This window comes from Coregonus lavaretus (genome assembly GCF_964263955.1).
Source record: "Coregonus lavaretus genome assembly, chromosome: 3".
Lineage (NCBI taxonomy): Eukaryota > Metazoa > Chordata > Actinopteri > Salmoniformes > Salmonidae > Coregonus > Coregonus lavaretus.
Window position 1 is genome coordinate 20,940,668 of NC_139990.1, and position 22,408 is coordinate 20,963,075.

Here is a 22,408-nt window from a genome sequence, read left to right on the forward strand (position 1 = left end):
CTGCCATACATAACCTGAAACTAGCAAAAGTGTACCTGGAATTGACTATTTAATATACAAATATTTTGAAACATGCCCATACTCACAATTTATACCAGGATTGCCTGAATGCAATACAAATGAATTCAGAACTAAAGTTATGAGTCAAAAGTCACTTGGCCTTATTTTATACCAAAGCAAATTACTTTCCCATCCGATTTGATTTCTGTATAATTGATTTCCATCTGTCTACATTTTCAGAAGAAAAAATATGCGCACTAAGTCCACCCGACCAGCAGAGTTCCCTGTTGTCAAAACGAGTCCGTCTAGGCGTAATGTGACTCTTGTCCATTTCGCTTGCTGTGGTCGGCAACCGATGTTATGCTTTTAGGAAACTCACAAATATCTGCCTAGAAGTTTGCCTAGCTTATTGATACTGCGTGTCTATGCCTTATTACACCCAGGAAAATGAAAACACCGATAATGTATACTTTTTAAAGTTTGTGATAGATCATAATTTCAGGTATGTTTGAAAGCGTTTCTCAAAATGTAACAGTGCGATACCTAAGCCTTTCGTTAAGTTATCTGACGTAAAGTTTCACATCTACTTCAAAGGACACAATGTAGCTTTACTGAAAATTCGTGCCGCATAGTACTTTTCATGTTGTATTTTATAATGTATGTGATGATATCAATAGTCTTCTACAGGAAGGCAACCGTATGCTTGGTTTCCGGGGCGTGACTTTTGTTGTGACATAATAACTTTAGACTTTTGAACGCGATCAAATTTGCCTTTTGAAAAGATTTTCGCCCAAATAGTTTTACTATCATTATGCTATTTCATTTTAATGCATTAACGTAACAGCCTATGTGATCGTAGAGATTATTAAGTAATGTATTACAAGTTAACAATTTAAAAGTCTTATCTTTTCAAGATTGATCCGTGATGAGAACCATATAATGTGTAATAGCCTAGCCTTCTTTTAAATAGTTAAAAGACATAGATTATGAATAGAATATTCACGTTTTGCTGGCTCCCAATTAGATTCTGATTTATTATTTGTAACATTTCAGGCATGGTGCTCCTCACCTTCCTCATAACTCGGTCCTTGTGTAGGATGCTTGAAAGGGATTGAAGGCAAGTCAACGCCATGGGCAACCACGACAACTTTGAAGATGTGTTTGTTGCTGTCATTCGTCCAAAGAATAAAGTCAGTCTGAGCTCTAAGGAATATCGGGCTAAAGCCTATGAGGTAAGACTACGATATATGTCATATGATACAGTAGCGACCGTACAACACCTAGCGACCTCATCCAGAGGTTAGGATATCTTTGCATAACCGCAAGGGGTTGGACTGACAGTCGCAGGGTGCTGTGTTTGAGTCCCAGTCTGGGCTACCCCCTGAATTTGTTACATTGGTTTCACAAGTGGGATACACATTTCGTATACATGTTTAAGTAATACTGCGAGTAGCAGACTATGGTTACTGCAAAGTGGCAACGCCTTTATTAATAAATTGAGTGTAAGGACGCTCCGTTTTGGACAGCTCCCTGGAAGTGCATAGTTCTGGCTTGTGCCATATTACCATATCAGCCACCCCAAATCTGCTTCAGTATCATTTTACTTTAACCCAAATATTGTTAATGGCAAATTACAATTATTTAGCTTATGGTTTGATTTCATAGATGTATTTCTAGTTCAGTTTATGTTCACCAGTGACATCATGTGTAACCCTGTTACCCCTCCTTTAGATCCTGTTGATAGAACTTCCTTTGGAAGGAAAAGAGAAGAAACAGAAGAAAATCTTACTGGCGACCAAAATCCAAGCCAATGGGGACACAGCCAGATCCATTTTAGATTATGTAGACAAAACAACAAAACCCATATCTAACAACCAGGGTTTTATTGGTAAATGAATACATATTTGTTGCTTTTCTGTAATTATGGTGGCTTTCCAGATTTGGATGTGAATCCTTTGTTAATGTAAAATATTTATGAAGAGTAGAAAGACATTTCAAATAACAAATTGTGTCAAAGCGCTGATCCTGTTGCTCATCACAGGAAAGCGTGTGGTGCACATGAACAAATTCCCTCTCGATGTTGACAATGAAGGGAAAGAGGTCTCCCTCGTTATTGTGCCAATCAATGTCAAAGGTAGGACTTGACACTAACTTGTCAGCACATAACATAAATGTGTTATAAATTATTAGAAATGGTATAAATGCTCAATAATTAAATACAGTAGGGTCCGGAGATATTGGATCCCTTGATAAAGATAAGCAAAAAGAGACTATAAAATGAATAATGCAAATACTGAGCTATATTGTATGCAAAAAAAAGAGGAACAGTTATATTTTATACTAATACAAATTGCTCAGATAAATAGATTTTGTTTTAAAAAGAATCTCAAAGATGGGGTCAAAATGATTGGATCTGCTGTTTTCAATACTCCAGCACCCTCCCCTTGCGAGGATCATGACACTGGGCCTTTTTCTAAAATGTTTTATGAGATTGGAGAACACATTGGGAGGGATATTAGACCATTCCTCCATACAGAATCTTTCCAGATCCTAGATATCCTTAGTCTGCGCTTATGGACTGCCCTCTTCAATTCAAATCACAGGTTTTCAATGGGGTTCAATTCCGGAGAATAAGATGGCCATTGCAAAATGTTGATTTTGTGATCAATTAACAATTTCTTTGTGGATTTTGATGTGTGCTTGGGGTTATTGTTCTTGCTGGAAGATCCACTTGCGGCCAAGTTTCAGCCTCCTGGCAGAGGCAACCATTTTTGGGCTAAAATGTCCTGGTACTTGGTAGTTCATGATGGAAGTTCATGATGCCGTTGACCTTAACAAGGACACAATAGCCCCATAACATCAAAGATCCACCACCGTATTTAAGAGTTAGGATGAGGTATTTTCTGTATATGCATTGTTCTTTCGAAGGCCAAACCCAACCCTGGTGTGCGTGGCCAAAGACCTCTATTTTCATGTCATATGACCAAGTTCAGGAGGCTGAAACTTGTCCGCAAGTTGATCTTCCAGCAAGACGATAACCCCAAGCACGCATCAAAATCCAATAATTTGTATTTATTTATTATTTGTTAAACAGATATTGTATTAGCAATTGTATTAGTATAAAATAATATAATATTTTCATTTTTTTAGCATACAATATAGCTCAGTATTTGTATTATTTAACACTATACAATATTTGTATTTTTTGCTCATCTTTATTGAGGGATACAATAACTCCGGACCCCACTGTAAGTGAAAGAGTGTTAGTCCACTTGTGTCTGGGGTACTTTTAAAGCATTCATTACAATAATTCCTAATAATATAGTTTAGCTAACAATGTTTTATATTGTTGTGTGCTGCTTATTGGTCTTTCTGAACAGATAACAGCAAGCCTATCTACAGCCCTGGGAGCCCCAGTTTTTACTGCCTGCAGGATATCATGCGTGTGTGTAGCGAGACCAGTGCTCACTTCTCCCCCATCACCTCAAAGATGCTCCTGGCCTTGGACAAGTAAGTCTTTGTCTAGGATTTCATATTGAAGTCATTTAGCAGGCACCCTGATCCAGTGTGACTTACTGTTTTTGCTGTGTATCAGAGAGCTGAAGTGTATATGGTAGCTTCACTTACTGTACCATCTGCATGGCTGTTGTATTATTGCCACCTCGGGGTCGATAGGTAGCCCAGAGGTTAGCGAGGTGGACCGGTAACAGGAAGGTTGTTGGTTTAATTCCCGGCTGGACGATGAAAAAAGTGGGGAACTAGATTGGTTACTGGAGGGCTGCTGGTTTCAGATCATTACTTCTATCCACTACTGTTGTGCCCTTGAGCAAGGCACTTAACCCCGCTGCACTGCGACTGTTGTGCTGCTTCCAGCTTCCCGTGAGAGTGTGGTGTCCGGGGGGTTGGGATTGGGAATAACATAAGATATTTAAAGCGATTTATAGTGCAGTGAATGACACATAGTAGATAATTCACCCACCATAGAGACATTGGTAAGCCTTACCAGAACGTCACCTACTAAACCTTGACCTTTGAACTTGTATCTTCTACATGCCCTATCCAGGTGGCTGGCAGAGCAGCACACCATGCCTCACGCCATTCCAGCTCTGTTCCGGCCCGCGCCGGCGGACCGAGTCAAGACCAACGTGAGTAACCCTGCCTACATCAGCGAAGGCAAACCCATTGACGGGGGTTTGCACATGGGTTACACTGCCTTGGAGATCAAGAGCAAGATGCTGTCACTGGAGAAGGTTGACATGTGCATTCAGAACCCTCTCTACGGATCAGACCTGCAGTATACCAACCGGGTGAGAGCCCTTTGCCCAGATACAATTTTTTTCCAATCCTTACCCTCTCCCGAGGGACGACTTACAAGACAGTTCACATTTTTGTTTTAGCCCTGCACTGACAAACTTTTATTTTAAACAAAAAATACTTTGTATCATTATCAAAATATATGAACATAAACTAAAGTGTCTACGTATCCTCTCTATTTTTGCAATTTTTAGGTGGACAAAGTTATTATCAACCCTTACTTTGGCCTTGGTGCTCCAGATTACTCTAAAATCCAGATCCCTAAGAGAGAAAAGTGGCAGCACGGCTCTAACAGTGTGACAGAGGACAAGTGAGTGAGCGTCCCAAAATGTTACTTCAAAACAACTTCATGCATTCTCCAGACCAGGGTTCAAATAGTATTTGTTTTCCTTCAAATAGTTTGAGCATGTCTTTAGTGCCAAATGGGTGACATTTGCACATTTGGGAGTATTCCATTGGTTCCATTGCACCAGGCAATCTTAATCTAGCCCAATTCAGTCTGGCATTCTCTGGAGTTTGGGCCTTTTCAAATGCCTCATTACATTGTGAAGTCAGTGATTGAACAGGGCCTATTCTCTGTCTCCTCCCTAGGGAGCGCCAGTGGGTGGATGACTTCCCCCTCCACCGCAGTGCCTGTGAAGGCGACACAGAGCTGCTCACCAAGCTCCTGGAAAGTGGCTTCTCAGTCAAACAGCTGGACAGTGACCACTGGGCCCCCATCCACTACGCCTGCTGGTACGTCTCATATGAGGGATGTTGTGTTTTAGCACAGCTGTACACTAAAACAAGATTGTAAACCAATTCCCTAAAGAAAATTAGTCCTCTAAGGACAATAAAGTTTATATTCTATTTTTTTAATCGAACAGCTAACGTCAAATAAGAGTAAAATGTATGTGTTGTTTTGAATGTAGGTATGGTAAAGTGGAGGCGACCAAGCTACTGCTGGAGAAGGGAAACTGTAACCCCAACCTGCTGAATGGCCATCTGAGCTCCCCGCTGCACTTTGCTGCAGGAGGGGGCCACTCAGAGATAGTACAGCTTCTGCTCCAGCATCCTGAGATAGACCGGGTAAGACTGAGACAGGGTTGGATGGGGGGGGGTTATGACTAGGGTTAGGGTTGAGCCAGGGTGTGGACATGAAGCTAGGGTTAGGGTTGAGCCGGGGTGTGGACATAAAGCTAGGGTTAGGGTTGAGCCGGGGTGTGGACATGAAGCTAGGGTTAGGGTTGAGCCAGGGTGTGGACAAGAGGAAAGTGTGGAGAGACAGCAGAAGACAGTCAGCATGGCTTAACCCTAATCCTAACATGTTTGAATTCCCAATTCAACCACTAAATGTGCTGGAATAAAAGCCTGCACACCGAGTAGCTCTACAAGACCTGAATTGGAGAAGGCTGGTTGAATACAGTATATCCTCCATCCTATTTGCATAATGGCCACATACTGTGCTGGTACCAGTGGAACATCATAGCTTAGGACTTCAATATGTTGCCAGTAGTAAGTAGCAGTAAGAAAGTAACTTTGCTTGCTTGTTTTTGTTTTTATCAGCACATAGAGGATCAGCAAATGAGATCGCCCCTGCAAATCTGTGAAGAGAACAAGCAGAACGAATGGGAGGAGACAGTGAAACTTCTACAGCAAGCCAATAACAAACCAGTGAGTGTGAAGTGTGTGTGCGTCTGTGTGTGTGCGTGCGCACATGCGCGTGTGCATGTATGCTACTCCAACAGACTTGTCAAAGACTTTTATTGCGTTTAGAAATTGACAAAAATGGTGTGTTCGTTCCGCAGTACGAGAAGGTGCGCATCTACCGCATGGACGGCTCGTACCGCTCGGTGGAGCTGAAGCACGGCAACAACACATCAGTGCAGCAGATCATGGAGGGCATGCGGCTCTCCAAGGACACCCAGCAGTACTTCACCATCTGGATCTGCTCCGAGAACCTCAGTGAGTCACACATACACTGATCCAAAATGGCCGCCCAATATCTAGGCTTAGGTAGTATGTCCTTGTATCTGTAGTATCTTATTTCCAGGCCACCTGTGCTTATTATACCCTTTGTGTGTTTCTGTGTCTTGTCTTCCATCAGACCTGCAGCTGAAGCCCTACCACAAGCCCCTGCAGCACCTGCGTATCTGGACAGAGATCGTCACTGACCTCACTGTCCTGGACCCCCAGAGGGAGAACCCACAGCTCTTCCTCCGTAGAGATGTCCGTCTGCCCCTCGACATTGAGAAAAAGGTTTGTAACCAATTTGATTTTGATCAACTTTATTATCCAGTTGGGGAAATTCTTCTTGCAATTCTTCTTGCAGTGCTGCATCTGTAAAGCAAGGATTTTGGATTTTGAATATTGATTAGATCAGTGTTTCTCAACTCTGGTTAAGTGAGACCCAGAGGGTGTACATACTTCCAGCCCAGTAATAATACACCTGATTTAAACTGATCATGGGTTTGCTGTTCAAGTTCATTTATTAATTAATTAATTAATCCATCCATGATTGGCTTGAATCTTCTTCCCCAGATTGAGGACCCCCTGTCCATCCTGATCCTGTTTGACGAGGCCAGACACTGCCTCCTCAAGGGCTTCTTCCCCTCCCTAGACAGCAAGCTGATCACCCTGGCCAGCTTGCTGCTGCAGATCATCTACGGAAACTATGAGAGCAAGAAGCACAAGCAGGGTTTCCTTAAGTAAATATCTTAAATCGGTCCCTGAATTGAATCAATCTAGCATAATACTCTTCTTTAAAACTGGTGAAATCTTGGTATGATATTCAAAGATAAGGTACAGTACATAAACCTGTGGTAATATGATATACTATTGACATAACCGTAAATGTTTTGTTTTCAACAGTGAGGAAAACCTGAAATCTATTGTCCCGATATCCAAGGTGAAAAGCAAAGCGCATCATTGGACAAACCGGATTCTTCATGAGTATAAGGTCAGGTTTATTTTCATTATTTAGTTTTTGCGTAATATACATTTATATCTGTGGGGTCAAACTCTTACCCTTACTTCACCTTATCCGCCAACAGAGCCTCAGTATGAGTGAGGGTGTGAGCAAAGAGATGCACCACCTCCAGAGGCTCTTCCTGCAGAACTGCTGGGACATCCCAACATATGGTGCTGCCTTTTTCACGGGCCAGGTCTTCACCAAGGCTAGCTCCAGCAACCACAAAGTCATCCGCGTCTTCGTGGGTGTCAACACCAAGGGCCTGCACCTCATGAACATGGAGACCAAGGTGCCCCGGGGCTATTTGTTTGTTGGGACCAGAGCCATATGTATACAGAGAGAACCTTATTTAACCATGCAGTATACAGAATACTGTAGTATACTAAGACGCATGAAACATACTTAAGCTGAATGCACCGAGCTGTGTTTAAACTACTAGCACACAGCTCAGACACCCATGCATACCCCACAAGACATGCCACCAGAGGTCTCTTCAAAATCCCCAAGTCCAGAACAGACTATGGGAGGCGCACAGTACTGCATAGAGTCATGACTACATGGAACTAGTCCACATCAGGTAACTGATGCAAGCAGTAGAATCAGATTTAAAAAACAGATAAAAATACACCTTATGGAATAGCGGGGACTGTGAAGAGATACACACACAGGAACAGACGCACGCATACGCACGCATACGCACACGTACATTGTAATATTGTTGTATGGTGGTATTATACATTTTGTATTAGAGATACAGTACCAGTCAAAAGTTTGGACACACCTACTCATTCAAGGGTTATTATTTATTTTTACTATTGTCTACCAAGAGTGTGCAAAGCTGTCATCAAGGCAAAGGGTGACTATTTGAAGAATCTCAAATATAAAATATATTTTGATTTGTTTAACACTTTTTTTTGGTTACTACATGATTCCATATGCGTTATTTCATAGTTTTGATGTCTTCACTATTATTCTATAATGTAAAAAATAAAGAAAAACCCTTGAATGAGTATGTGTGTCCAAACTTTTGACTGGTAGTGTATGTAGTGGTGTAATAATGTTATGATGTACTGTTTTATCTTTTGTTTTATATGTAATGCAAGTGCCTTAATGTGTTTGGACCCCAGGAAGAGTAGCTGCTGCCTTGGCAGCAGCTAATGGGGATCCCTAATAAATACAAATACATTCTTATCTACTGGTCACAAAGTAAGCATGGATGTAAATATCTAAGCATAGAAAATACGCCTCAAAAGTATCCATTTTAAAAGCTTTGTATATTTTGTATGTTTTCATGTAAATGCCCTCTTTTACTGATACTTGTGCATATGTTCTACTGTGTATCTGTAGGTCCTTCTTATCAGTCTGGAGTATGGCTCTTTCATGTGGCAGCTAGGGCACGCTGATCAGTATTTACAGATTCACAGTCTGGAAAACAAGATGAACTTCATTGTCCACACCAAACAGGTAACTATAGGACCTTACCCAAGTCATTACAATGGATGTACCTGTGATTAAGTTGAATCAATGTGTTGTAGCCTGGGCAGATTGTATGATTTGTAGCGTACAGCTCTAGCTCTAACTGAAGAGTTTAATCTGGGCAATATTACATGAAATTGCTTATTCATGTGCTCCTTCTCTTCTTTTCTCAATAGGCTGGCCTTATTGTTAAACTGTTAATGAAGTTGAGTGGACAAATGACTCCGAATGACAGAAGTTTAACAGACAAGTATGCATATGGTTGACTCCCCTTCAAAGACAATATTATTCCCATGTACTTTTTTTGTCGGTTGCTTTGCTTTCTTGTACTGGACCATTGCTTTTTTTGAGGAAAAAGTATTTTCACCAAAAACGTTTCACATTTTGTTTATTTGATATTCTGATTTCTGTAACGTTTTCAAATTATTACATGCTGTAATTTTTCATGGTTGTAAATAACGTGTATTTAATGGTTCATTTTAATAAAATGAATAATTATGAGTGTGAGTAATTCCTTCTGTTTTGCTGAAAATACAAGTCTGTCTTATGAACATACTTTTTTTTAAATCTGTGCATTCGGTGCAAAGCAAAGATACATTAATTTGGCTTAATAAATTACAGTCGATCTCAAATAGTCAATTAAAATAGTGTGGTGCAGTGTGGTGCCAGAACAACAACCTCTCCCTCAACATGGGCAAAACAAAGGAGCTTATCGTGGAATACAGGAAACGGAGGGCTGGACACGCCCCCATTCACATCGACGGGTCTGTAGTGGAGCGGGTCGAGGGCTTCAAGTTAATCTGTGTCCACATCACTAAGGACTTATCATAGTCCAAACACACCAACACAGTCGTGAAGAGGGCATGACAACGCCTCTTCCCCCTCAGGAGGCTGAAAGGTTTGGGCATGGGCCCTCAGATCCTCAAAAAGTTATACAGCTGCACCATTGAGAGCATCTTCACTGGCTACATCACCGCTTGGTATGGCAACTGCTCGGCATCCGACCGCAAGGCGCTACAGAGGGTAGTGCGCATGGCCCAGTACATCACTGGGGCCAAACTCCCTGCCATCCAGGACCTCTATACCACGCAGTGTCAGAGGAAGGCCCTAGAAATTATCAAAGACTACAGCCACCCAAGCCATTGACTGTTAGCTCTGCTACCACATGGCAAGCGGTACCGGAGCGCCAAGTCTGGGACCAAAAGGCTCCTGAACAGCTTCTACCCCTAAGCCACAAGACTGCTGAACAGTTAATAAAATGGCTACCTGGACTATTTACATTGACCCCCTTTACTGTATATATACATATTTTTTGTATATCTTAATTTTTTGCACTGACTCTCTTGCACTGGCTCTATGCACACTCACTATATTCTACCCACACACTCCAACACACACACACACACACACACACCAGAGAAGGCTGTGCCAATCAGACCCTTACTAAAAAAGGATTGCAGTCAGAGTGTAGTATAACTGCAGTATACTGCAAATATTGCGTCCAAAATAACCCTTTATTTATTTATTTTTTACTACAGTAATTTTGCATTAACTGCAGATACAGTGCAGTACACTGCAGTTATTCTGCAATTACTGCATCCAAAATACCACAGTCGACTGCAGTTACTGCACTTTTACAGCAGTTTCAAAACTGCAATCTTTTTTTTGTAAGGGGAGGGTGAATGGGCAAGACAAAATATTTAAGTGCCTTTGAACAGGGTATGGTAGTGTCAAGAACTGCTGCTGGGTTTTTCACACTCAACAGTTTCTTGTGTGTTAAAGAACGGTCAACCACCCAAAGGACATCCAGAGAACTTGACACAACTGTGGGAAGCGTTGGAGTCAACATGGGCCAGCATCCCTGTGGAACTTTTTCGACACCTTGTAGAGTCCATGTCCCAACGAATTCAGGCTGTTCTGAGGGAAATACTGAGTGCAACTCAATATTAGGAAGGTGCTCTTAATGTTTTGTAAACTAAGATCCTGAATGCCTGCTTGCCAAATCACTTTTACCCCTATGTACATGCTGAATTACCTTACCTACCTCCTATCCCTGCACATTGACTAGGTACTGGTACTCCTTGTATATAGCCTAGTTATTGTTATTTTATTGTGTTACTATTTCCTTTTTTATTTAGCAAATATTTTTCTTACTTTTTAACTCAGCATTTTTGGGAATGGGCTCGTAGGTAAGCATTTCACGGTAAAATCTACACCTGTTGTATTCGGCGCATGTGACCAATACAATTTTATTTGAAAATGTAATGTCATAAATCAGACCAAGGACTGGCAACGGTAACAAGCAGCAGCTGCCACATGAGGGCACTCTGCTCAAATACATTACTTATCTTGTCCACAGTACGTTCATTTCAAATCACATGAGAAAAATATAAAAAGACGCCGTTGATAAAGTTGTATTAAAACTTTAAAAAGAATGTGCAATTAATTGAATTGAGTAATAAGACATACGATGCAAGGCAACAAGACATTCTGCACGATTGGCATACTTCTAAGAACGAGGAGAGGAAATTTAATTGTTTACATTATGTAACCATGGTAGCCCTGTTGCGTAGCCTGCTGACAGCTCCTGTATCACTGAAAGTCAGTCAAATTGAGTTAATTTATATGGCCATTATTTTGTGGTAAAGATAGATGGTTAAAACCAAATGCGAAATTAGTTTGGCCATCATACTTCGAATCTTGCCAGCCAGGAGACAGCTTGAACGTTACATTATAACATCACTCAGCAAGTGGTGTAGCCAGTGGCGACCTTTATATACAGTGGGGAAATTTTTTATTTAGTCAGCCACCAATTGTGCAAGTTCTCCCACTTAAAAAGATGAGAGAGGCCTGTAATTTTCATCATAGGTACACGTCAACTATGACAGACAAAATGAGAAAAAAAAATCCAGAAAGTCACATTGTAGGATTTTTAATGAATTTATTTGCAAATTATGGTGGACAATAAGTATTTGGTCAATAACAAAAGTTTCTCAATACTTTGTTATATACCTTTTGTTGGCAATGACACAGGTCAAACGTTTTCTGTAAGTCTTCACAAGGTTTTCACACACTGTTGCTGGTATTTTGGCCCATTCCTCCATGCAGATCTCCTCTAGAGCAGTGATGTTTTGGGGCTGTCGCTGGCCAACACAGACTTTCAACTCCCTCCAAAGATTTTCTATGTGGTTGAGATCTGACTGGCAAGGCCACTCCAGGACCTTGAAATGCTTCTTACGAAGCCACTCCTTCGTTGTCCGGGCGGTGTGTTTGGGATCATTGTCATGCTGAAAGACCCAGCCACGTTTCATCTTCAATGCCCTTGCTGATGGAAGGAGGTTTTCACTCAAAATCTCACGATACATGGCCCCATTCATTCTTTCCTTTACACGGATCAGTCGTCCTGGTCCCTTTGCAGAAAAACAGCCCCAAAGCATGATGTTTCCACCCCCATGCTTCACAGTAGGTATGGTGTTCTTTGGATGCAACTCAGCATTCTTTGTCCTCCAAACACGACGAGTTGAGTTTTTACCAAAAAGTTCTATTTTGGTTTCATCTGACATTCTCCCAATCCTCTTCTGGATCATCCAAATGCACTCTAGCAAACTTCAGACGGGCCTGGACATGTACTGGCTTAAGCAGGGGGACACATCTGGCACTGCAGGATTTGAGTCCCTGGCGGCGTAGTGTGTTACTGATGGTAGGCTTTGTTACTTTGGTCCCAGCACTCTGCAGGTCATTCACTAGGTCCCCCCGTGTGGTTCTGGGATTTTTGCTCACCGTTCTTGCGATAATTTTGACCCCACGGTGTGAGATCTTGCGTGGAGCCCCAGATCGAGGGAGATTATCAGTGGTCTTGTATGTCTTCCATTTCCTAATAATTGCTCCCACAGTTGATTTCTTCAAACCAAGCTGCTTACCTATTGCAGATTCAGTGTTCCCAGCCTGGTGCAGGTCTACAATTTTGTTTCTGGTGTCCTTTGACAACTCTTTGGTCTTGGCCATAGTGGAGTTTGGAGTGTGACTGTTTGAGGTTGTGGACAGGTGTCTTTTATACTGATAACAAGTTCAAACAGGTGCCATTAATACAGGTAACGAGTGGAGGACAGAGGAGCCTCCAAGAAATCTTGCTTGTTTGTAGGTGACCAAATACTTATTTTCCACCATAATTTGCAAATAAATTCATTGAAAATCCTACAATGTGATTTTCTGGATTTTTTTTTCTCAATTTGTCTGTCATAGTTGACTTGTACCAATGATGAAAATTACAGGCCTCTCTCATCTTTTTAAGTGGGAGAACTTGCACAATTGGTGGCTGACTAAATACTTTTTTCCCCCACTGTATATATACACATTATATATATATATATATATATATATATATATATATATATATATATATATATATATATATATATATAATGTGTGTGCCTGTTTTGCATGTTATTTTGGCATTAATACGTGTCACATATCAGTTTGCAAACAATGTAAAAAATAAATAAATAATTGAGTTAATAAAGTCGAATACAAAAAAGACCTGTGTTCGAATACATTTTACATTTACATTTTAGTCATTTAGCAGACGCTCTTATCCAGAGTGACTTACAGTTTAGTGAGTGCATACATTTTTCATACTGCACTAACCCTACTATTTGTGACGTGAATTGAGTATATAGTCTACTTATTGGTCATAGTATGGATATAGTTAGTATACCAAAAGTTCCCGGATGTGGTACTAAATTCGCCAAAATACAAAGTATACATGCAGAGGACACTATTTCCTTATTTTAGGGCCCATAATGCAATTCTTCAGAAAATGGGCGTGGCTTCACAACGTTTGCAGAAGAAAATGTGGAAAATATGCAGACGAAGTCCGACGAGAGCGGATACAGATTCATTGCTTTAACTAATTATGACAAATGTTAAGAAATTTGATAAAGTAATTACTTTTCAAATAAGTTACGTTACAAGTTATGTTGGCTGACAATTTGTTAGCTACGCTATCCTTACGAACCGCATAGCATTACAGCAGTATGTTAGCTAGTTACCTAACGTAAATTGACTACTAATACATCGAACTTACCAGGCAGTATATTAACTATCTGCTATCTAACTAACTACCCAACGTTTAATGACTTGATTATTCACATCATTCTTAGCTAAGTGGTGTAGTCATCGTGCGTTTCAATTGACATTGTTATTTCTGGCTATCTACTCCAATTTCAGAGCAGTCTCGCGCAGAATATCTGATGAATTTACGAACGCTCAACACGGCTGTGTCAGCTAAATTAAATTGTTGCCAGCAGCACAGTTATAGTAACCAACGCTCTGGATAACATGAAAACAGCCTAACCAGCTCTCATTTGTGTCTGGAAGTAGCTAGCCAAAGTTAGCTTGGGTGCTTGACTGCCGTTGAACGCTCGGATCAACCATACTCCTCGGCCAGAGCGTCCATGTGCGCTCTGGATTTACGAGCGCTCAGGGCGCACTCTGGAACTCCAGATTGAATTTACGAACACACCCGAAATCGTAAAATGTTTAGCTAGTAATTTGTTATGCTAACAAGCTAGCAATAGGTTGCATAGCAACAGCGTCAACTTCCGGTAGACAGTAGAAGCTCTAGCATGCACAACTGAAACGATACCGTTCGTTTACAGTATACTAAAATGAACTAGTAGTATATACTCATTAAGTATGTAGTATACAGTATATTAGTATGGGTACTCGAACACAGCTATGGTCTCTTTTTTGCTTTCTTGCATAAGGCAGCTCCAAAATGCAGGTGTTTCAGCCTAGCTCAGTGCTTTCTGTGGTGGTGGGGCAGCCAGCAGAAAATACTGAGCGTAGGGGTTGGTAATGTTCTCTAGTTGTGCCGTGATTGGCTCAGTGTTCTGTCACCCATAGGGACACTATGTCACTGCAAAATCTACGGGGAGAGCTAGAAAATTCAAGCCCCTTCGGTGCTGCCATATAGTTACATTAGAAGTGCCCATCCAAGAAGGCCACAGATAAAGAAGGCTCAAGGCCACAGATAAAATGACGTCAAATCACATTATACATACCGTAGCTTTTGATTGGACTGATCATGTCAACATCATACTTTCAAAATCTTAGCTAGCAGTCATCATCATGAATCAAGTCGACAATCTGCTGGCAAATCCTTTTCAATCCTTGTCATATGAAGAGAAATTATAGATAAAATGTATCAGTGCTCATCAGCCATTGGACATAAACATTACACAACAAGTTGGAAATCGCAAATTCAACAACGAGTGGTTTGGAAGGAATCAGTGGCTAATTGCAAGCATTGCAAAGCAATCACTAGCCTGCTATTCAGTGTAGTGTGTGTGTGGTCCAAGTCTGGGTTTAAGGGTCTCTTTTCCAAGCTTAAAATGGTAAAAATTCAACATTGGCCATGCTGTCAATCCAGCAAGACTTCTGCTGCGTTTGAAACAACTGGAAACTCAGAACTGGGAAATCTCAGACTTCAGTGAGTTCAAGACAACTGGGAACTCTGAAAAAAACTAGCTGGGAAAATACATTTTGAACGGTCATCCAACTCGGAATTCCAAGTCGGGAACTCTGGCCTCTTTCTAGAGCTCCGACCTGAAGATAACTGACGTCATGATTCGTCCTTTTTATTTTTCCAGAGTTCCCAGTTGTCTTGAAAGCACCATAAATCCAGAGAATGCCAGACTTTGATGACAAAGTTTGATGACAAAAGGACCGCCGCGCCACCTTCCTGTTTAAGTGAGCACAGCACAACAAGGTGAGTTCAAAAATGTATTGTATGTTGCTGCATAAATGTTGTAATATGCGAAGGAGATACAGTGGGGAGAACAAGTATTTGATACACTGCCGATTTTGCAGGTTTTCCTACTTACAAAGCGTGTAGAGGTCTGTAATTTTTATCATAGGTACACTTCAACTGTGAGAGACGGAATCTAAAACAAAAATCCAGAAAATCACATTGTATGATTTTTAAGTAATTAATTTGCATTTTATTGCATGACATAAGTATTTGATACATCAGAAAAGCAGAACTTAATATTTGGTACAGAAACCTTTGTTTGCAATTACAGAGATCATACGTTTCCTGTAGGTCTTCACCAGGTTTGCACACACTGCAGCAGGGATTTTGGCCCACTCCTCCATACAGACCTTCTCCAGATCCTTCAGGTTTCGGGGCTGTCGCTGGGCAATACGGACTTTCAGATCCCTCCAAAGATTTTCTATTGGGTTCAGGTCTGGAGACTGGCTAGGCCACTCCAGTACCTTGAGATGCTTCTTACAGAGTCACTCCTTAGTTGCCCTGGCTCTGTGTTTCGGGTCGTTGTCATGCTGGAAGACCCAGCCACGACCCATCTTCAATGCTCTTACTGAGGGAAGGAGGTTGTTGGCCAAGATCTCGCGATACATGGCACCATCCATCCTCCCCTCAATACGGTGCAGTCGTCCTGTCCCCTTTGCAGAAAAGCATCCCCAAAGAATGATGTTTCCACCTCCATGCTTCACGGTTGGGATAGTGTTCTTGGGGTTGTACTCATCCTTCTTCTTCCTCCAAACACGGCGAGTGGAGTTTAGACCAAAAAGCTCTATTTTTGTCTCATCAGACCACATGACCTTCTCCCATTCCTCCTCTGGATCATCCAGATGGTCATTGGCAAACTTCATACGGGCCTGGACATGCGCTGGCTTGAGCAGGGGGACCTTGCGTGCGCTGCAGGATTTTAATCCATGGACTGCGTAGTGTGTTACTAATGGTTTTCTTTGAGACTGTGGTCCCAGCTCTCTTCAGGTCATTGACCAGGTCCTGCCGTGTAGTTCTGGGCTGATCCCTCACCTTCCTCATGATCATTGATGCCCCACGAGGTGAGATGTTGCATGGAGCCCCAGACCGAGGGTGATTGACCGTCATCTTGAACTTCTTCCATTTTCTAACAATTGCGCCAACAGTTGTTGCCTTCTCACCAAGCTGCTTGCCTATTGTCCTGTAGCCCATCCCAGCCTTGAGCAGGTCTACAATTTTATCCATGATGTCCTTACACAGCTTTCTGGTCTTGGCCATTGTGGAGAGGTTGGAGTCTGTTTGATTGAGTGTGTGGACAGGTGTCTTTTATACAGGTAACGAGTTCAAACATGTGCAGTTAATACAGGTAATGAGTGGAGAACAGGAGGGCTTCTTAAAGAAAAACTAACAGGTCTGTGAGAGCTGGAATTCTTACTGGTTGGTAGATGATCAAATACTTATGTCATGCAATAAAATGCAAATTAATTACTTAAAAATCATACAATGTGATTTTCTGGATTTTTGTTTTAGATTCCGTCTCTCACAGTTGAAGTGTACCTATGATAAAAATTACAGACCTCTACATGCTTTGTAAGTAGGAAAACCTGCAAAATGGCAGTGTATCAAATACTTGTTCTCCCCACTGTATGTATACTGTAGCTAAGAAAGTAATACTAAGTGTATGTTGTGTAGTAAACTATTAGTAGCCCATGTGCCTCACCCTAATAATTTGCTCCCTTTTCCCCTAATAATTTAGCCTACTGATCTGACTTGGTGGTGCACGTTTAGCCTATAGCCTGTTTTAGAGAAATGTCATCATTGAATATTGTAAGAGCTTTCATTGTCTGCTTATATGCCCCCTTTATTTTTCCTACGGTTCTGACTTGTTGTACAGGGAGAATACTGTAAGAATGGCCCATGATCTGAATTCTGTCGCTGTACATTTCAAAAGTGCTGAACAAATAGTTATATTGACTACGTCCGTCCTCGCTCACTCATTAATCTCTTAATCGAAATAACAGATTGCCTCTTATCCGCTCGTCGTCCCCTTATGCCATAGTTTGCACATCTCAATTGTCAGTAGAAACCACATTTGTTTAAGCAAGTCAGCCATATGAGCTATGTTTTTTTTTTAAGGCAGTAAATGAGGCTGAAGGAACTGTTTCGCTGCCAGACAAGGCTCTGCTGATAGCCAGGTGTAGCAGTGGTAATTGTTGGGACTGCTGTTGGGACAGCTTTATGTAGGCCGTAAGAGTCTGGTTAGGTACAATGTAGCATTTAAGTGATAATGCCATAGAAGCCGGTGTTCGGAGGATATATTTGCACGGGTGTTGTTAGGCCAGAGACGAAATCGAGGGCCTGCAAACTGTGCCAGTAGATCCTCCAAACACCAGCTTCGTGGGCATTATCACTTTTATACAATGGGTTACCAACATATTCAAATAATGATTGACATATTTTCATTAAAAATGTTATTTTGATTAACTTATTTATACTATTTAATCCTTCCACAAGATATAGTCCCGACACAAATCTAGGTTTGCTACCGAAGCCGGCTGGTCGTTCATTCTATCGGTTCGGTTGCCAGAGACGCGACCCAGTCGTTCAGTCTTTTTGTTCTGTATCTATGGACACGACCCAGTCGTTTGTTCTAAATGTTCCATTGCCATACTGGCTGGCAACGTTCTTATCCCTTGCTTGCTAGCTAGCCAACTACGGCTAATTTACAGTCACATCAAACAGTGCAGCCAGAATAACAACAGTAGCTGCATTTTCATTTGTTTAAGCTGTTTTCTAGTGACATTTATTTGGACACATCCATAACAATGAGCTAATAATGCGCGATTTCGCCTGGCATAGAAAATGTGCTCTCTCGTCAGGACACTGTTGTTCAGAGGAGCTAGCCAACAACACAGCTAACACAATCACTTCAAACTGAAGCTGGAAAGACTGCAAACTAACTGCACTTTGTTTCGTTTGACCTTTTTTCAATTGACATTTCTTTGTGTATATCAATAAAAATGATGCCATCTGATTTATGATTTCGACTGGCTGAGAAACGCTGCCTGCCTTTCTGTCTCGTCCCGACTTCCGACACGTTCATTACTATGGGACAGCAGGAGATCGAATTTGAATATTGAAACAATGTTGGAGAGACAGACAGCAAGGTTTATACCAATCTCCACTGTTGAAAACTAAATGTTCGTCTAAAATAAATGTGAGATAATGTCTACATGCTTTTTATAGTGGAGATCAAGTTTATAAAGTGCCTGGCCGGGGTGATTAGACAGTGGATTGCGCAGTCAGATGGAACAGAGTAAATTGGCATTTTAACGTCATAGATTTTAGCCAGTGGTAACTTGTGGAATAGACAACCGGCTGGAATGTGGTTTTAACCAATCAATTTTCATGATTAGACCCACCCCTTGTATAATACTGTAACATTCACCAACAACATTTGTAGCCATAATTGTAACTGTATGGAAATGACAGATGCATTTTGGGCTCTATTCAATCTGTGTCACTGAACCGTTACAAATTGCGGACTAGAAATGTAAAAATAATTTTGGATTGAGCCGACATATGCAGCGTTTAACTTGAACGCAGTCTCCGGTAATGCGGGAACATTGTCTTTAAAATTAAATCACGCTGTAATGCTGAACTTCTGCCAAAACGTATTGAATAGAGCCCCAAATCTAACTGCTATCTATGTTTCGCAAGTTAAGTTCATACAAGTCAGATATAATGGTGGAAGACATATTCATGATAGTGCAGATTCTTGGTCTATCTTTGAACAGCAAAGGGCTGAAAAACCTTTGTTTGGAATGAATTCAGGAAAAACCTGTGAAATGCCTCACTTTATCAAACAATGAGCTAAAAACACTTCTAGAAGAAATAGAAGACTTCAGCAATGTGGAATTCTAATCTCTTCAAGGAAAGAAATTAACTTCAATGTCTTCAGCTGTCCACTCCCTGCACATCCTCAAAGCCCTTGACATTAATAATAATCAAATTGTAAGGCTTCCTGATTAAATCTGTCAGTTGGAGAATATCACACACCTCAATTCAAGCAACAACAAACTGGAACACCTGCCATCTGCTTTTGGAGATCTCGCCACCTTGGAAATTCTCAATCTAAATGGCAACAGACTTACAGTGCATTCTGAAAGTATTTTGACCCCTTCACTTTTTACACATTGTGTTACGTTAGTGTTACTCTAAAATTGATTAATTTAAATGTTCCCCTCATCAATCTACACACACTACCCCATAATGACAAATAGAAAACACATTTTTAGAAATTTTTGCAATTGTATTAAAAATAAAAAACAGACTTACCTTATTTACATAAATATGCAGAGCCTTTGCTATGAGACTTGGAATTGAGCTCAGGTGCATCCTGTTTCCACTGATCATCCTTGAGATGTTTCTACAACTTGATTGGAATCCACCTGTGGTAAATTCAATTGATTGGACATTATTTGGAAAGGCACACACCTATCTACAGTGCATTCTACAAGCCATTAGGTCAAAGGAATTGTCCGTAGAGCTCCGAGACTGTCGAGGCACAGATCTGGGGAAGGGTACGAAAACATTTCTGCAGCATTGAAGGTCCCCAAGAACACAGTGGCCTCCATCATTCTTAAATGGAAGAAGTTTGGAACCACCAAGACCCTTTCCTAGACCTGGCCACCCGGCCAAACTGAGCAATCGGGGGAGAAGGGCCTTGGTCAGGGAGGTGACCAAGAACCTGATGGTTCCTCTGAAAGAGCTCCAGAGTTCCTCTGTGGAGATGGGAGAACCATCCAGAAGGACAACCATCTCTACGGCACTCCACCAATCAGGCCTTTATGTTAGAGTGGCCAGACAAAGCCACTCCTCAGTAAAAGGCACATGACAGCCCGCTTGGAGTTTGCTAAAAGGCACCTAAAGGACTCTCAGGCCATGAGACAGAGACTAATCAGGATTGAGAGAAAGATGAACGGAGCAAAGTAAAGAGAGATCCTTGATGAAAACCTGCTCCAGAGTGCTCAGGACCTCAGACTGGGGCGAAGGTTCACCTTCCAACAGGACAACGACCCTAAGCACACAGCGAAGACAATGCAGGAATGGCTTTGGGACAAGTCTCTGAATGTCCTTGAGTGGCCCAGCACTTGAACCCGGTCGAACATCTCTGGAGAGACCTGAAAATAGAGACCCTCCCCATCCAACCTGACAGCGCTTGAGAGGATCTGCAGAGAAGAATGGGAGAAAGTCCCCAAATACAGGTGTGCCAAGCTTGCAGCGTCATACCCAAGAAGACTCGAGGCTGTAATCGCTGACAAAGGTGCTTCAACAAAGTACTCAGTAAAGGGTTTGAATACTCATGTAAATGTGATATTTCAGTTTTTTATTTTTTATAAATTTGCTAACATTTCTAAAAACCTGTTTTTGCTTCGTCATTATGGGGCATTGTGTATAAATTGATGAGGAAAAACAGAATGCTCAAGGGTTCATTTCCCCCTCAACATAATAAATTGCTCATTGTTGACCTCAGTGGATCTTAGTATTAACTACCTCCTCAACTTCCCAATGGGTCTGTGCTCTGGACTTTCTCTATGTCCGCTTGACATCAGTAAAAACATATTATCTAAGTTACCCCCCAACACTTCCAGAATAAATAATTGTGAAATTGTTAGATATTACTTGTTAGATATTACTGCACTGTCGGAGCTAGAAGCACAAGCATTTCGCTACACCCACTATAACATCTGCTAAACACGTGTATGTGACAAATAAAATTTGATTTGATTTGACATTGGTGAAATCCACACCTTGCAGCACCTGAATCGCAGCAAAAACCGATTCACTGGTTCATTCCCCAAGCATCTCTACCAACTTCAAAGTCTAATCCATTTGGATCTGAGCTACAATTCAATTCAGACCATTCCATAAGGAATTTCCGGCCTGAAAAGAGTACAAGTGCTCCTACTTCAGGGGAATTGGCTTACTGTGTTCCCCCTTGAGTTGCGCCATGTTAAATGCTTGACCTGTCTGATAATCAGATAGACGAGTTCCATCAGAAATACAATGACTCCAATAATCGGTTCTTCCTATTTCCTGTGAACGTATGTGATCTGAGATCACTTGAAAAGTTGAAAATCTGCCACAGGAGAGGCATCAAGGTAAGCTCCCGAGTGGCGCAGTGGTCTAAGGTACTGCATCGCAGTGCTAGCTGTGCCACTAGAGATCCTGGTTTGAATCCAGGCTCTGTTGTAGCTCAGTTGGTAGAGCATGGCGTACGCAACGCCAGGGTTGTGGGTTCAATTCCCACGGGGGGCCAGTATGAAAAATAAAAAAATGATGTATGCACTCACTAACTGTAAATCGCTCTGGATTAGAGCGCCTGCTAAATGACTAAAATGTGAGCATAAATGAAGAGAACGTTTTTGCACCAACCATTAGAGCTAAAATACAATTCATTAACATTTTGGACAGACATCAAACGTTTCTCATCATCTGTGTGTCTTCTTGTCAGCTAACCATACTGCCAAAGACCTTGTCGAAACTAAGACGTTTAAGGGAACTGGACTTCTCAGACAATGTAGTGCAGCAGATTCCTGAGAGCATCGGAGAGCTGGAGCACCTTACTAAGCTGATAGCCAATAACAACTCAATTTCCTACCTCCTCAAATATATATCATCCATGCAAAGCTTACATCATCTTGAGTTGAAAGGTAGGGATCATGCATAATGTAGTTAGAAACCATCAGAGCATGTTCTATGTAGCCAGAAATACTATATTTGAGAGAATATGTGAACTATCAAAATAGGTATTATAGTAATTTAGTAGCCTATTTAGTGTACATTCTAAGGACCTGTCATCATGCATGTATCCA

The 22,408-nt window shown here is 41.3% G+C and overlaps 1 protein-coding gene across 3 annotated transcripts; it reads left to right on the forward strand.

Annotated features, from left to right (window-relative positions):
* The first annotated feature begins 318 nt into the window (after positions 1-318).
* On the forward strand, positions 319-9,240 carry LOC311124165 (krev interaction trapped protein 1). Of its 3 annotated transcripts, none has more exons than XM_084158263.1 (17): positions 319-502; positions 1,054-1,232; positions 1,732-1,888; positions 2,042-2,134; positions 3,381-3,510; positions 4,064-4,307; positions 4,509-4,624; positions 4,906-5,049; positions 5,226-5,382; positions 5,860-5,967; positions 6,102-6,258; positions 6,401-6,552; positions 6,835-7,001; positions 7,165-7,252; positions 7,347-7,553; positions 8,612-8,728; positions 8,917-9,240. In XM_084158263.1, exons 2-17 carry the CDS (start codon positions 1,131-1,133, stop codon positions 9,004-9,006), a joined length of 2,229 nt encoding a protein of 742 aa, XP_084014389.1. In that variant the 5' UTR covers positions 319-502; positions 1,054-1,130; the 3' UTR covers positions 9,007-9,240. The 3 variants fall into 3 exon arrangements, with proteins under 3 accessions (XP_084014389.1, XP_084014390.1, XP_084014391.1); XM_084158264.1 differs by lacking the exon at positions 319-502 and adding an exon at positions 730-943; XM_084158265.1 differs by lacking the exons at positions 319-502; positions 2,042-2,134 and having other exon boundaries at positions 1,046-1,232.
* The last annotated feature ends 13,168 nt before the right edge of the window (positions 9,241-22,408 follow it).